The 16,935-nt window shown below is 40.0% G+C and overlaps 1 protein-coding gene across 35 annotated transcripts in view; it reads right to left on the reverse strand.

Moving 5' to 3' along the window:
• MAP4 (microtubule associated protein 4) overlaps window positions 1–16,935 on the reverse strand; it is a 234,822-nt gene that overhangs the window by 64,751 nt on the left and 153,136 nt on the right. For 33 of the 35 annotated variants that reach the window (XM_056805211.1, XM_056805215.1, XM_056805242.1 and 30 more), the window contains 4 exons: window positions 13,708–13,779; window positions 12,643–12,771; window positions 11,373–11,525; window positions 6,743–10,138 (listed from right to left, as the gene is read on the reverse strand). In XM_056805211.1, the coding sequence (XP_056661189.1) occupies window positions 6,743–10,138; window positions 11,373–11,525; window positions 12,643–12,771; window positions 13,708–13,779 (3,750 nt within the window). The remainder of the gene's footprint in view (window positions 1–6,742; window positions 10,139–11,372; window positions 11,526–12,642; window positions 12,772–13,707; window positions 13,780–16,935) is intronic. The other 2 variants (XM_056805221.1, XM_056805219.1) reach the window with 1 other exon arrangement.

A 16,935-nucleotide genomic window follows, 5' to 3' on the forward strand; every position in this document is an offset into this window, starting at 1 on the left:
TTTGTAAAAATGTTTGTTGACTAATATAAAAATAAAATTATCTCCTCATAGTGGCTAGGGCACAGATGAAAAATGGCAGTCTGAATTTGCATGCATCAAAGTTTTGTGACATTCACCAACATAATTTATTAATACGAGAACAGGCGTGGAGAAGGCAAATGGTCAGTCAAGGTTACCCGGAGTTAGGTGTTAGTAAGGCATTCCTCTGAACACACACAGAAATATATTATTTCACATGCCAAAATCTCAGAACCTCAATTTCACGTATTATCAAGTTTCCACTATGTATTTTAGCCAGGGTGTTATCTGAACTTCCAAGGCCTGTACAAAGTAGAGTTCAAGAGTATACTGAACCATGAATGCAGTCACAATTTGGCAAGGTAAAAAGGGACTTTCAAGGCCATCTGGTTCAATCCAAACTGGCACAAGAACTCACTCTATTTCACCTTCCTTTGGTAAATGTAAAACCTCATTATCTCTAAAAGCAACCCATCCCACCTAAGGATAATTCTGTTATTTAGAATATGAGATCCTTGAGGAAAGGAACCCTCTTTTGCCTTTCTTTATATGCTCAGTGCTTGGCATGTATTAAGTGTTTAATAAATGTTTCTTGACTTATTAGAAAATTGTCTTTTCCTAAACAGCCTAAATATAGCCATCTCCAACTTCAATCCTTCCTATCTTGTCTACCCCCCAAAGCTAGTAAATTTTCCCATAAAACAGTCCTTCATATACTTTTTAGTCAGTTATAACATGGTCTAAAACTTCTCCAGGATGAACATTCCTAGTTTCTTAAACCACTCGTATGGGCTAGGATCTTGAGGCACTTCATTATCTTGACCCCTCTTCCTTCTCTGGCCACTCTTACCAACTTTCTGAAAAATCAACAAAAAATCAAAATCATCCAGAAATCAACCCAGAATGTAGTCTAAAGAGGTCAGAGCCAAACAGGGCTGTTACCTCCCAGGTTCTGAACCATGTCTCTCTTAATGTAGTTTCTAATTTTATAGAATTCCTCCCTGAATGGCCAGCTCTGATAAAGATGGTTCATATTGCCTCCTGCAATTTCTACCGGATGTCAGAGAATGATGAGGCCTGCCACAAAACCACAAGCTTCCAGATTTGAAAGGGCTATACAGTCCAATCTACAAAAAGAATCCCTTCTGCAACACAGCCAGACATTGCTCAAAAACCTCCATAAGGGAAAGCCCATTCCCTTTTTGCATATCTCTGATCACTGTTTCCTTATATTAAGCATGGTTGGTCTCTATTCAACTTTCTTTTGCTCTTCAACTTTTCAATTCTTTCAATTACTCCAAATTCTGTCTTCTGGATCAAAGGGCAACAAACCTAATATTTCTTCCACATCATCATTCTTCAAAACAATGAAACAGCTATCAGAGCTGCCTCTTCCCCAAGCTAAGCAGCTCCCATACCTTCTACCACATGAAAGTAAGTCCCTACACAATTCTCTCTTCTGAACAATCTCTTTCCTAATATGCCATGCCTAAAGCACAATACAGTACCCCAGAGATGACTGGGGTTAGATATAGTACAACCGACACTCGCTACGTGCTTCATTAAGGCAGCCTAAATCTTCTGAAGCTCTTTAGTGGCCAAGTCACCTCAATTCCCAGATCTTGTTTACACAAATTACTATTTAGCCAAGCCTGATGACTCTTCCATCTTATACTCTGTAAGTTGATTTTTCCTTAGTATAAGACATATACCCTTAGCACCCCTGCTGCCAACAATTAATTTCATCTTACTTAATTTATCTAGTTTATTAAAAAAAAATTTGTCAATCCTGTAATTTATGGTGTCAACTATTCCTCCCAGTTTGGATTATCTGAAAATTTCATTAGCATTTATTCTAAGTCTTTATCCAAATCAATAATAAATATCTCCCATTGCAAGGCTCAGGTGCCATGGGCATGCATTCAAGATACAGAGTAGATAACTTTAGAGAAAAAGGCACTAGTGAAATCCTTCTACAGAAAATAGTGTGTGAGCCAAGATTTGAAGGAAGCCAGGAAATCTAAGAAATGGAAAAGAGAGAGCAGTGCAGGTATGGAGGATATTCTTGGACAGAGACACAGAAGAGATAGAGTGCTGTGTGTGAGGGGCAACATGTAGACAGGATTACAGGACTGAAGAGTGTGAAATTTTTAAGTATGAAAGAAAGGAATTTCTATTTGATCCAGAAGGAGGAAGGGAGAGAGGGAGAGAGAGAGACAGACAGACAGAGAGAGAGGGGGAGAGAGAGAGAGAGAGAGAATATCCTTAAGAAAATCACTTTTTAATGAGAGTAATTTCAAGGTGTTTTTTTAATCTACATAACTATATCTATAGCATTCTATGAATGATAGATATAGCTTAATCCCAAAGTGTTGATGATCAACCAATCAGAAGGTTGTAGATCACCCCTTTCCACCACTAACAAACATGTATAATTCTCCAATACCATTACAGAACACCCCATCACCACCATTACACACTCATTCAGGCTGCTCTGAAGTTGGCATTCAAGGGCTGCACTTGGTGTGGTCTCCAGAGACTAGGAAAAATATAATCTAATTTGATCAAAGTACCCACAGCTTTGTAGGAAAATTTCCAATCACACCCTTTCCCCTCCTTCACTAGGAAAACTATGCTTCTGTAAACCTCAAAATTCCTTTGTGATTCCCTTGTTACAAGTGATTCCCTTGTAACACTTCAGAGCAATGAGTGATGAAAGCCTCTCCAATCCCCTTCTCCCTATGTGGGTGCATTATATTCCTCCTCAAACTTATCCCTCCCTATCTCTGTAAAGGGTGCCACCAGGCTCCAAGTTTTACAACCTTAACATTATACCTAACTTTGTACAATTGGGAACTGTATTTATCAAAGTTATCAATGTTCTTTTAATTGACACTAATTAATTTTAAAATCTCTTAATTATCTTTTTTCAATCTTCATCCTTCTTGGCCTTTCAGGAGCATATGATACTGACAACAACTTTCTCCTCCTAAATTTTTACTCTCTCCCCAATGGAGTGTCTTTTTAACTATTCTCCTGATTCTCCTCCAACCTGTCCAACCATTCTTCAGTTTCTTTTGATACCATCCAGTTGGATACCATCATAGCCCCAAACCTCCCTCAAGAACCTTTTCTCTCTGTATACTCACTTGGTGATTTCATCAATTCCGGGCTTAATTACCTATGGATCTATGATACAACATTATCCCATCTTTATCTTATCCTTTAATTTGTTTTTAAACTCTTATCTTCCGTCTAAGAATCTATGTATTGGTTCCAAGGCAGAAGAATGGTAAGGGCTAGGCAATGGGGATTAAGTGACCTGCCCAGGGTTACACAACTGGAAAGTGGCTGAATCCAGATTTGAACCTAGGACCTCCTATCTCTAGGTCTACTCTCAAACCATTGAGCTACCCAGCTGCCCCCTAAATTTTCTATTTTGTGTATTAGAATGAATTATAATTATAGTTGGATGTATGTTATCTGTAACTAAGTAAATACATCATTCTGAGGATGCATGCAAAAAAACCTTTTTAATGATAGTGGTGTTATCAAATCAGTTTAGACATAACTGCTCTAAGATTTAAGTTAGACTACTCACAGTTTTCAATTCAAAATAAACAAACACTACTATGTGCAAAGCACTGTTGAATCACTAGAGGGAGCTAGGAAAAAAACAAGTCTCCTTTAGTGGGGCGACTATTCTATTTGGGGTATATGTATAGTACACAAGTTAAAACGGCACAGAAAGAGGAATTTTAATAGGTAAGTGATAATAGTCCTAAGAACATCAGGAAAAGTTTCATGTACATGGTGGCATATGAATTGTACTTTGAAGGAAACTAGGGATTCCAAGAAGCAGAGATGTACAAAGACAAAAAAGTGAGACACAGAATGTTGTAAAGAGGGATCAGTGCCAAGTCCAGTTTAATGGGGACAAAGGGCAGTAAAACATAGAAAGACTAGAAAGGAAAGTGGGAAAAGGCATAAGCAAAGCTTTAAATGCCAGCCTGAGGAGTTTGTATATTTCTTCTAGGATCAACAGGGAGTCACTGAACATTTCTAAGTAGGAAGGCAATTTGGTTAGGTTTATCTTTTAGGAATTCTAGACTACAAATTCTAAAACAGTGGGGTTATCCCTTCCTACCCACAAATTCACCCTAAGTTCCACCTCAGCAGTCAATTCCTTCTTGTTAAAAGATTCAAAATTTTTCAGATCATGAAATTATTATTAAGAAATGGGGGGGGAAGGCCCTGGGTTCAAATGTGACCTCAAACACTTCCAAGCTGTGTGATCCTGGGCAAGTCACTTAACCCCCATTGCCAAGCCCAAGGTTCTGCCTTGGACAATACACAGTATTGAATCTAAGATGGAAGGTAAGGTGAAAAAGAAGGACAGATGGACGGATGGAAAGAAGGAAGGGAGGGAGGGAGGGGGAGGGAGAGGGAGAGGGAGAGGGAGAGGGAGAGGGAGAGAGAGAGAGAGAGAGAGAGAGAGAGAGAGAGAGAGAGAGAGAGAGAGAGAGAGAGAGAGAGAGAGAGAGAGAGAGAGAGAAGGCGGGAAAGAGGAAGGGAGGGAGGGAAGGTGGGAAAGAGGGAGGGAGGGAGGGAGGGAGGGAAGGAAGGAGGGAAGGAAGGAAGGAAGGAAGGAGGGAAGGAAGGAAGGAAGAAAGGAAGGAAGGAAGGAAGGAAGGAAATAAGGAAGGAAATAAGGAAGGAAATTTTGGCTGCTCTATTTTGGACAACAGAAAACCTCAAGTAGATGTGTGTTAAATGAAATCCCCCAAATGTATCATGTGCCTCTGCTAGGCTCTTGATTTTTTTCCTCATAGTTCTCACATATTTCTTCCTTTGGTTTAGTAGGTCTATAGCATAATCCAATGAGAGGCGAAAGCTACTTTGCCATCAGTATAGAGATATGAATCACCCATGAGTGACTACTATACTCCAAGAACAGAAAAGAGGAGACAAAGTCTCAAATAAAATAAACAAAACAAACAAACAAAAAAAGGGTATCACTTCTGTTTTTGTCTCCTAATCTTCCCCTAAAGTAATCTCTACCATGTGTCTGGATTGTCAGCTCTTGGATTTACTCATACTTGATAAATTATGGAAATTCAATACACATCTGCTTAAAGATTGGTTGAAAGGAAAGACCCAAAACCTGATGGAAAGGTGTCTCTGTTCATCTAGCTCCTGATAGTCAAGAACACTGCAGGGCCTAGCCTCATTGCTGAGCTTGATGGAAAGAAATAAGGAGGAAGAGAGCCTGTTTTCACAAGGTGGGCATGTGGTATTATGTACTTCTGCCCTAACTTGTATACCTTGGCTTGGATACCTCGCAGAAACTAAAGATGGAAATCCCACTGCAAAGAAAATCTATATACATAATGCACACAAAATGCCTCATTGCTTAGCTTGGTTCAACTTCTATAACTGTCCCAGTGGGGTGGAAGTTTATGGTTGAAAGATAAAATGGAGTTGCTGCCTGATGACCAGACTCGTCTGCAAACACCTGCCTTCAACATTTTCCTGGCTTCTAGGCTTTCTATGCAAGGATGGAACATTCCTTTACTGGGCATAAATTCATGCAAAACACAAGCCTTTCACCAAAAGAGAACAGCTTTGTGTCACAATATTCATTCAGACAACAAAGCCTTTCCAAAAACCTGATCAGAATGTTAAAAACCTCTAGTTTTACTGCTAATGAAGAAGGCTGCTTCAAGATACAAAACGACTAGGTTCTGAAGAAGAAAACCCTTAAAAAAGAGTCTCACTTAGAGCAGAGAGGTGACACCCTGGAAAGCTGGCTCAGGAGAACAACTGATTAGATGCTCTAGTTTTGAGGGGCCAGACAGCACTATTTATTCTCTATCCTCACAAAATCTTCTCCTGACAACTCAATGGGACAAAGTAGTCAATGACCACCAGCAGGACAATTGTTAACAGGGCTCTCTCGCTTTTCCATGGCCACTGAACATACTCCAAATCCTGCCTCAAACACAACCTCTAACTGGATGCTGTAAATTAGCTCCTTGAGGGCAGGGACTGTCTTTTCCTTTTCTTTGTATTCCCAGCACTTACTGAAGCGCCTGGCACATATTAAATGACTGGAAATTATGACTATGACTGTGGCTAAAAACAGGCATCTGGTGAGAGCCCAGAATCAGTTTTGTGAACCTATTCTTTCTACTGGAAAAAAATCGAATCTTAACAATGAGGTAAAAAAGAGAACACTTTCTTCTGATTCAATACTAATTTGGGCTTCCATTTCAATGGGTGTTACACGTGTACTGACAGAAATTCTCATACATATTGCTGGCAATAGATGATTTTAGACTTTCACAAGTCTAACAATGATTCAAATTAAGTATAATTAAGAGAAATATGAAAAAATAGAAAAATCTAATATGAAAAAGACCCTGAGAGAACTGACTGATATGCAAAGAGTTGTAGGTTTTAAAATCCATCTGTTAAAAGTGACACTCAGAATTATGTCAAAAGGCAAACAATCAAACCATAGACCTCTTCATGTCATCTACAGGTCATGCCATGTTTGCTGGGGACACAAAGCATTAATGGTTATGGATTTTCATGCCAACACACAAACAATACATAAGATCAGCTGCAATCAGTAAAAATTTAACACGCAAGCTATGTGAAATATTGATGCTGCCTCAAACCACAAGCACACACCATTCTTCCAGCTTCGGCTGGTTCATACCATGAGCCTTCAGATGCTTAGGCTTCTCTCCATCCAGAAGAGCAGGTCTCTGCAATGGTGGGGTGAGTCCCCTGGATTTCGTAGGTCTCATGTAGCCTTTCAATGGTTCTGCCACTTTGCCTCTCACTTCTGTCCTAACATCTCCCACTGTTCTCTGTCCAGATTTTTCTGTTAATTTCTGAGATGCCACAACGTTTGTATCTTTAGGCTTTGTGGATTGAATACTCTTACTAACAGCTGGTAACAAATTATCTACTACCACTTCCAATGGAGTAGGTCCTTCCTTAACATCTGACAAACCCACTGGGAGATCAGTAGGCTCCAAGAGATTACCTTCCTGGTCTCTATTTTTACAACTAAGGCTGAGTTTTTCCATTTCGGTTTTTTCCTGTTTAGAAGGCAGAATAGTCATATCTGCCTTGCCATCTAAATTTACTAGGTCCTTGGAATTCAACTTTTGAGTGTGCTTTTCCTCAAGAAGATCCAGTTTTCCATTTTTAATGACTGGCAAAACTGCCCCTGTAATTAGGGCTTTCTCTTTATCCATCTCTTTTTCTATGGGCAATGGAAAAATGCTTGCATCTGGATGGGCAGCCATGCTTTTGTCCTCTAATACTAGACTTGCATTTTCTACTGGCATGTGAACATGAATCTGTTCCTTTGCTGGCTCTGTCTTCTTCTCCTCTGGCTGCTTAGTGATATTATCTGAACTGTTTTCTTTGACTTTCTCATCACACTCTTCTGCTATCTGTCCTCCATCCATCTGTGTTTCATTCTGTAGTGGATCAATATGTCCAGATATATTGAATTTGCCTTTTTTCTTAATTTGGTGTTTCTCTGCTTCTATGGCCACTGTAACATCTGGAGCAACTGCTATGTTGGAAAGAGAATCACCTGGGGGGCCCTTTCCTGGGCTACATGCTCTTTCTTCACCCACAACATCTTTTCTAGGGTCATTTAATGACTGTAATTTGGAAACCTGAGCCTGAGAGGTCTCTTTCCCATTTTCTGCTATGGCATTTGGAAGAGAGTCACTCATCTTTGCGTCTGAGGAAACTAGGGAATGTGCTTCCTCACAAACCTCTGATCTAGGCAAAAGGGAGGTTTTGAGTGTGTTTGTTTCACTAGACCAAATTGATGGTGGTTCTGTGGAGCAATAGGTAATATTTCTGTTTTCATCTACACAGCTCATGCCCTCAACCTTAAATTCCTCTTTGGCTTCCTTAGGAACCTGTACTCCAGTAGTAGCTGGTTTACTCTCTAGGAGAAGGTGGGCATTTTTATCCTTTTTACTTTTTCCATCAATACATCTTTTCTTTGGTTTGTCAGCCACTACTCCTTGGCTTGCAGTCCCTTCTGCCTTACCCTGCCCGGAAGTGGGAGGTCCCAGAGGGAGGGTCTGTTCATTGCAGCTGACATTTGTTCTATCTGTATCTGATATAGTGGAAGGAGAGTCCTTAGCAGTGTGTTTTGTGTTCTCAACAAATGTCCAGGGTTCAGAAGAACTGATCTCAATGGCTCTATCTTTTTGACCAACGGACCATTTTTCAGGCTTGTCAGAAACTTCTAAAAGCAAAGGATTAGGACTTTTGGCAGGCAGGAGTCCTAACTCCTTGTTTTTATCAGAGAAATTAATTTGTTTCTCTGGATTTCCATTCTTGTCTGCAAAGGGCAGGACATGTGCATCTGTTTTGCTCTCCATTAGAGCCGACTGTCCAGAATAACTTTTTTTAAACTTTTTGCTTTTCCCATCACTACCCCTCTTTTTAGGTTTCTCGGAAACTTGGAAAGCTGCACTGGACTGAGCAGAGCTACCCCAGGCACACTCAGAAATGGGGCACAAGCCCTCCTTGCTCTGGTCTTTTTCTGGATCTTTAGCCATTTGTTTCTCTACTACGGCTCCAAGCATTTGGCCCGTGACTGTCTTATCATCCAAATGACTTAATACTTTGGAGGTACTTTCAACTTCCACAACGGAGTCAACTTTCTCTTTAGCTTCCTCAGGCACTGTCTTAAGGAGACTGGCCGCTGTCTCTAAGACCTGATTGGAAGGCGTAGCTTCTGCTCCCTCATGCTTATCGTGGACACTTGTCCCTTTCGTTTGGGGTGTTCTCCCAGCTGCCCCAGAATGTATACCATCCTTCTGTGTCTCCTGAAGGAGCAGCACTTCTGCCCGCTCTCTCGTTTTTCTCCCTTTACGCTCACCAGTTTTCTCAGGACATTCCAGCCCTTTATGAGGGATGGGACCTGCCACACAGTACCATGGCTGCTCAGAAGCAAAGCATCCCACTTCTTGCCTTTGCTCAGGAAAACTTTTGTTTTCTGCCGTTTTGGTTCTGTCGATCCCTTCAAAACCTTTGTTCTGTTCCACTTTATTCTTTAAAAGACTTGGTGATTTCGGTGCACGCTGGTCAACTGCTTTGGTTTCCCCAGCACTGTCCCTCGGACTATGTGCCACGACACCTGCATCAACTGTGGACAATGTAATCTGCGCCTGTGCATCCTTGGCTTCCGGATTCGTGTTACTACAGCTGTTTTCTCCAGGTTTAGTCTCAAAAGGAGTGTCCACCTGTTTGCTTGGAGAAACTTCTGGAGAGGGCAATGCTGAATCCAGCACTCCCCTAGCCTGGGTTTTATCCAAAGCAGGCTTCAAAGGAAAAGCCAGCGGCGCTAAAGAGGGATCTTCCCGCAGACTTTGCTGGGCTTTGCCATCAAGATGTCCAGCGTCCTTCTGCACGGGGCTCTTCCTCTGGGACTGCGAGCCACCGCCAGGGGCCTCTTTTTCTCCAGTGGCCCCCACAATCGGGGGATGGCTTTCAACGTGGACGGCTTCCTGGCTAGGACTCGATGAGGTACTCAAGGCAGAGGATGCAGCCACCAACTTGGCCTCTCTGGGGCGAGCAGCGGTTCCTTTTCTAGAGCTGTCTTTGGACGCAGGCCTGTATTCTTTCGTCATGGCAGCAGATGGCCCCGGCATGACATCGGACTTCGGGAGGTCAGCTCCTGGCAGGTGACCTTTGGACAACTCTGTGTTTTCATCCCAAAGTTCTCCAACTAGGGGTTGAAGATATCTTTTTTGCTTAGATTTTTTCTTCTTTTTCTTCAGGGTTGCGGGTGTACATTCCACATCCCATGTCTCTCTCCCAAAGTCCCTTCTTGATTCCAGGAAGTCAGTCTGGGGTGTCCTCCTGTGGGGAAACCTGGGTCTGGGGGCAGAGCTAGAGGTCCATCCAGATTCTGACCAAAAGAAGGGCTCCACTCTTTGATCAAGAATCTTCTGCTGAGAATGGCCTCCCAGCAGTTCTCTGGGCACATCAGTAAGACATACAGGCCTGGGTGTACCAAACCTGCGGTCACTGGGTCTATAAGCTTGTTTTGCTTGTGCGGTGGGAGCACCTGAAATATATGAAGTTTGCTAAAATTCCAAAACAACCATTTGTTTTCTTTTTCATAAATTATTAATTTAATTATTCCTCTGCTTTCACGGATCCATTTAGTATTTTCTGACAAAAATGTCAATGTCTTTCCCCAGATTTTTTTTAAAGTTTATCCCCCCAGGCCAAAAAAAATACAATGAACTTAGAAAAACTAAAATTTTTTCTCCTCTTCAATCCCATTGCTAAATTATGTTGAGAACAGAGTAATTTAAATATTAGCACATTTTAAGAAGCCATTATGACTCAACTTCCCCCACTCAAATCCCCCCACTACCATTTTCTTCTACTATAGGAGCCAAAAAGCTAAGCAAAATTGATGAGCATTGGAATTATGGTTAAGTCTAAATGTTCTCTTGAAGGGCAAAGAAAAAGGGGGGGGGGGGGGGAGGGAGGGAGGTAGGATGGAATATAACTGTACACAACTGCACAAATAAGACCAAGGAAAGAAAGTCTATTTTACCAAATGTTTGAGGTTTTTTCTTAGAGAGTAAAAGTTTTCATGTATTATTTTTAAAGTCTTCTTTAGGGGGCAGCTGGGTGGCTCAGTGGATTGAGAGCCAGGCCTAGACATGGGAGGTCCTAGATTCAAATCTGGCCTCAGACACTTCCCAGCTATGTGACCCTGGGCAAGTCACTTTACCCCCATTGCCTAGCCCTTACAGCCCTTCTGTCTTGGAACCAATACAAGGTATTAATTCCAAGGTGGAAGGTAAAGGTTTAAAAAAAAAAGCCTTCTTTAATAAATTGTCTTTAATCAACTCAGGACTGAAAAAGATTTCTCTCAGAACATATATAACAAAAAGGTCAAGGATATGCAACTTTGGAATGAAGAAGGTATAGACCATTAGGTTATTTGGCAACAACTTACTTTTATTAATTGGGGAAAATGGTTGACTATGTTAAAGCTCACTTTTCTCTAATAAAAGAATGGAAATACCCAGAGCAAAAGCATGGCTAGAAAGGTGATATAGAGGGATGAAAGCATTCAAAATCCAAAGCTTTAAATAAAGGCAAGAAAATGGCTAGAGAAATTAAGAGAATGTTCAAAAATCAAAGGCCTAATGAAAAAATGGTACTACAAAATGTTGTCCTGAAAACATTTTCCAAAGCTGCTATTCAAAGATGGTGCTACAACTGCAAGCGATGGCATGAAAGACGCTAGGGAAGCTGGCCCAAATATAGATCAGTTCTACCTGTAGGTTCCAGAGAAGACTCTGAAGATGAGACATGGCAGTGCTCGGTCTCTCCCTTTGGCTTTTCTAATGCAGCAAAATCAATAGAAGAAGTCATTTCTTCTAGTGGGGATGCTTTATTTTGTATTAATGGTCCTGTATTCAGTGTTTCTGCTAGAACCAAGAGACAGGAAAAAAATGGAAGATTTAAATTTTTATAATAATGGAAGCACCACTACTATGCTACCTGGACTTTGTCCTAATTTCACTCTCTTTGAATTTTGTTGTCTTCAAAACTCAGTACAAATTTTTACAATGTAGATTTAATGGCTTTATTAATTCTTATAGTTCCTAATGCTATATCCACCAAAATAACCCGATATTCATTTTGTATATATTATTGTCTCTTCCAATAGCAAAGTAAGCTATGAGAGTTTCACTTTTGCCTTTGTATCCCCAGCACTTACTACAGTACCTGGAACATAAGAGATGCTGAATAAATGCTTGTTGATGAATTGATTGCAAGATTAATCACTTCAAAAGTAACTATCCTCAAACCTTCCTTTGAAAATTTCCTTAACTACTGGAAAAAATCAGAGCTAGTTGTCTCAAAAAAAAGTTTCTTAAAGAACTCCACTGAAAATTTCACAACAAATAAATATTTTTTAAAAATAAAACTAAAGATTGTTTTTAACTAGATTTCTGGTTTTTCTTTGTTTTTCATAGGAGGGGGTTGTATTTTTAAAAAATATATAGAAGAGAGGTGGTAATCTCATTTAGGAGTTTCCCATCCCTTCAAAATTTGCTCATGTCTCCTTCCCAGAGCATCTTCTAAAATCAATTGTTAATTTCAAAGCCTACCTTAGGCCTCCTCTGTCTTCCACAGAGGTGAAAATGATAGCTCTCTTCTCAGATAATGTAAATCACTTTCCCTAGACCTATCTCCTACACTCTCTCCCTCACTTTTGAGGTCAAATTATTCCCCTTTTCATTAAATTATAAGCTCTATGAAAGCAGGGTGTGTTAGATATATCTTCTTTTTTCTTCTTTAAAACCCTTACTTTTTGTCTTATAATCAATACTAAGTATCAATTCCAAGGTAGAAGAGTAGAAAGGGCTACACAAATGGGGTTAAGTGACTTGCCCAGGATCACTCAGCTAGGAAGTGTTTGAGGCCAAACTTGAACCCATATGAATGTATCATTTCTATTCCTAGTGTCTACACAATGCCTTGGACACAGTATGCCTTTATTAAACGTCTATTTAATAAATAGATTCTGTTTCTGCTTACCTATAGTCTCTGGAGAGGATACCAGGGCTTTACTCTCTTCCAGTTTCTCTAAAGCTTTATCTTCTGCAGGAACTGAAGTTTCTGGCAAGTATACTTTTTGTTCTAGGACTGCAACTGGTTCTAAAGGTACTGTACAAACCATAAAAGTTTTAAAGAAAACCCATAATTTTAGTTAATTTTCCACCAGTGAAAAAGAGTTAATAAATCTTTTATGTTAATCCCTATAAAACAACTCTACCCAACACATTTCTTCCATAGCAAATTTGTTCACTCTACCTTGATAATGTAATTTTCTCACATTGTTAGACAATGTATTCAAAGGACATATTAAATAAATATTAATATTTTAAATTATCATTTATTTTTCAAACCCCACACAGTTGATGTACACATTGAAATATTTCAGAGCTCAGGATTCATTTGCCTAATTTGCATATTCTACTGATTAGGCCTATGTTGGAAGGCTTATCTAGCTCTCACTGAATGATATAAATCACTAGCATCTAAGAATTCATGTGTTTTCCTTTTGAGGGTTGAGAGCAAAGAAACTTTTCTATGCTTTACTAGGGATCCTAAGCAATTTTGAGGGTCCTCAACCAACATATTAATTTGTTTGGTTTATGTTTTATCAAGTTTATGGCCACAGGAATGTTACTTAAGCATCTTATCCTCACAATCCTCTAGAGCAGTGATGGTGAAACTTTTGGAGACCAAGTGCCCAAACTGCAACCCTCACCCACATGTGAGCCACCTGCTTTACCCCACACTGGGGAGGGAGGAAGAGCTGCCATTGAATGCTGGGCAGAAGTGGGTTATGTGAGAAATGTCCTCAGGCATGGTGGATAGGGGGAAGGGAGCAGCCCCCTCCAGCACAGGTGCGATAGGTTCGCCAACACGGCTCTAGAGGGTCTACAATCCTACTATAAGTGGAAGACTGTGCCCAGGTAAACAATGCTAAGATACTTCAACCTTCTCCAGAAAGAACAAACAATTACAATTTTCAAAACATATCTACTACTCTCATCCATTTCCTGGCAGTTATGATGGGGGGCCTTTTTCTCTTACCTTCAGTAGGTGATGCTGGGGAATTCTCAGAACAAAGTTTAAAAGGATTCACTTCAGCTACAGGAACAGGAGCTATAGAAGTCAAATGAAAGAATGCCATCACCATCTTGAAAACATGAATCTGTGTATATGCTTATACCTATCTAAATTCTAGAAAAACAACACTGTAAATAGGACAAAAATATTGTGGTAAGAAGGCTGATCGGAAAATCAGGCAACTTTAATTGTACTCATTCTCCGCTGCTCTGGTTCTCAGTGACATGACATTATCCCTGCACTTCCATAGCTCTCTGTCTCTTCTAGGATTCAATGCAAACTCTGCTGTTTGACTGTTACAGGCCCTGGACCCCACCAATCCATGCTGGCATACCAAGACCCATGGCCTCCCTTCACGTAGACACTGTGGTCTAGGCAAATCGACCTTGTTACTGACAGAACATTCCACCCCAGTTCCCTAGGACATTGCTCAAGCTGTCCCCTCCTCTTGGAACACAATCTCTCCTCATCTCTTCTTGGCTGAGAAGCCTTCGTTTTCTCCTAAATTCAGCTCAGAGCCAATTCCTGCACATGAATATGGATTGGCCCTTAGAGGTGGAATATCAGCTCCTTAAACACAGCATCTGGTTTCATGGTGACTTTGTACCCCCAGAAACAAGAAGAGAACCTACATCACAGAGGAGGGACGCGGGACATGCCTCTTGAGTAACTGACGAGTAATGGGCTTTGGTGGAAAGAGCTCTGTCCATGGCAGCAGTATTGTATCTAGAGGGAATGGGCACTCACTGAAGGTTCAATGAACAAAGGAATGACATGATCAGATGTTTTCGGGGAAGTATTTCTTGAAGACTTCAGTTGAAAGAATGGGGAAACAGTGTGATGGGAGGATTAGAAGAGATAAAAAGTTAGGGAATAACCATTGTGATGAGTGGGATATCACCCTGCTGTAGTGAGGGCCCATTTGAGATGATGCATAATTTATTTTATTTTTAAGAGATTTATTTTTTATAAGATAATGATATAATAATATGTCATGCATAATAATTAAATAATTATTTGAAAATATTTTCTCGTGGTTATATGATTCTTATTTTCTCCTTCCCCTCTCTCGGAGCTGACAAGCAACTCTACTGAGTTATTCACAACATAAATTTTAGTGGCAAAAGTCAGCACAGTTTGGTGACTTTCTCCAGTTCTGTTCAGCAGAGTATGAAAGAGATTGAAGGAGATAAGACTATAGAGTAATCCAACATTGGGGTTTGGCAAAGAGCAGGGGGTTTGATCAAGAACAGGACAAGAAGTACAATAGATTTTAATGCAGAACATATTGTAGAGTTTAACTGATTCATCAAATAGTTGAGATTACAAAGAGAGAATACATACCGCACCAAAATTGGTGAGTGATGTCCTATGAGAAAAACCTGAAGTTTGGAAGGACTGGAAGTCATAGTAAGGATGAAGAGGAAATAATGCTTAGAGAAAGATGGTATTTTTAAAATTATAATCAATCAAAGAAGGAATTTTAGAGTTCTTGAACACAGAATTTTAGAGTTCTTGTAAGAACATTTACAGATAATGAAATAATTTATATAAAGTACTTTGGAAATTTAAAGCATTATATAAATGTCAGCTATTTTTTGTTGTTTTGTATTTTTTAAAAAATTTTTTTAGTACTTGACTCTCTTATCTTTTCCTCAAGACTACCTCTGTCCTTCCCACTAGCTTTCTTCTTCTTTCTTAATATCTTATATATGTCCTTGTTTTCTTCATCCTCTCTGCTTGCTTTCTCTGTTCTATTTTCATTCTGAAGGTCTTGAGGACTGCAGCCTCTTATCAAACTTGATGAGAAGGAAAAAAAGCATCTTGAAGTATTTTCCCAAATGATTCCATTTCTCTCAGCCTCTCTTTGAAGGCTCCAAATCAAAGAACTTGGAAGCTGAAAGGGACCTCATTGGCCATCAAGGTCAACTCACACAAAAAGAAATCTCCACTGTTACAAACTGAAAAAGTCGTTGTCCTGCCTCTGCTTGAAGACCCTACCAGGAGGGGACTCTCACCACCTCTCCGGGCAGCCCATCTGCCTTGGGATGGCTACCTAAGTGGTTCTGTAGTTTTGCTAATGGGGTGGCTAGGTGCACAGTAGAAATAGTGCCAGGCCTGGAGTTAAGATAGCTGTTGTTTCATCAAAGGGATGACCATTTCAGTGTTCAGGTGAGGTAGAAATAGGTTACGTTGAACTAAGCAACTGGAAAGCATCTGAGGTGCCACCAAGATGTATGTTCTAGTAACCCACTATGATGGCGAGTTGAGAGTAAAGAAAGAGCATGAGCCTTGCACAGTGCACACTCAGTAAATACGGGCTAAAAGAACTAAGAACATCATTTTGAAATTTGTAATTTAGGACACATTAGAATGCTGAAAAGATCATGTGTCAAGGCTTTATAAGCATCATTCTTCTTGGTTCTTACTTCAATCTTACCACTCAAGTTCTTTAACATTTAACCAAAGCTTACTTTCACTGTAAAAAGCATGCTAATGTATTAGTTTTTTGTTAGGTGGTTGATTTTACCTCTAATATATTATGATAAAATAATATTCATGAATATGAATCCAAAGTCATTCAGGAAATATTAATTATGATCACTTAACATAGTTTACAAATAGATTCTTAGACGGTTGAAGGAAAAAGTCTGAACACCCTGTAAAAATGCCATCCCATTAGAAACTCAAATTGAGATGGGAATGGTCTATTGTTGCTCATCTCAGAGCAGAAGGGACTAAGTGAAGTTATTGACTCCAAAATAAAAAGTCTGTGTTTTAACTTGTTCACTGGGGATAGTAGGATCTATTATGCAATGAAGGGCCACTAGTTTGCTTATAAAACCACTGAGTCTTCTGCTATATAACAAAGATATTTCCCCATGCAACTTTTTTTTTAAAAAACCCTTACCTTGCACCTTAGAATCAATACTGCATAGAGGTAAGGGCTAGGCAATGGGGGTTAAGTGACTTGCCCAGGGTCACACAGCTATGAAGTGCCTGAGACCACATTTGAACCTAGCACCTCCTGACTCTAAAATTGACTCTCAATCCACTGAGTTACCCAGTTGCCCCTAGTAACATTTGAAAGAGGCAACAGCTTTTAATTAAATTTATCACAATCCTGAGAGGCATATAGACACAACCTGAATATGATTTGTGCTACAATAAGTTGGAATCTTTCATTTTTAA

Source organism: Monodelphis domestica, chromosome 7, assembly GCF_027887165.1.
Source record: "Monodelphis domestica isolate mMonDom1 chromosome 7, mMonDom1.pri, whole genome shotgun sequence".
NCBI lineage: Eukaryota > Metazoa > Chordata > Mammalia > Didelphimorphia > Didelphidae > Monodelphis > Monodelphis domestica.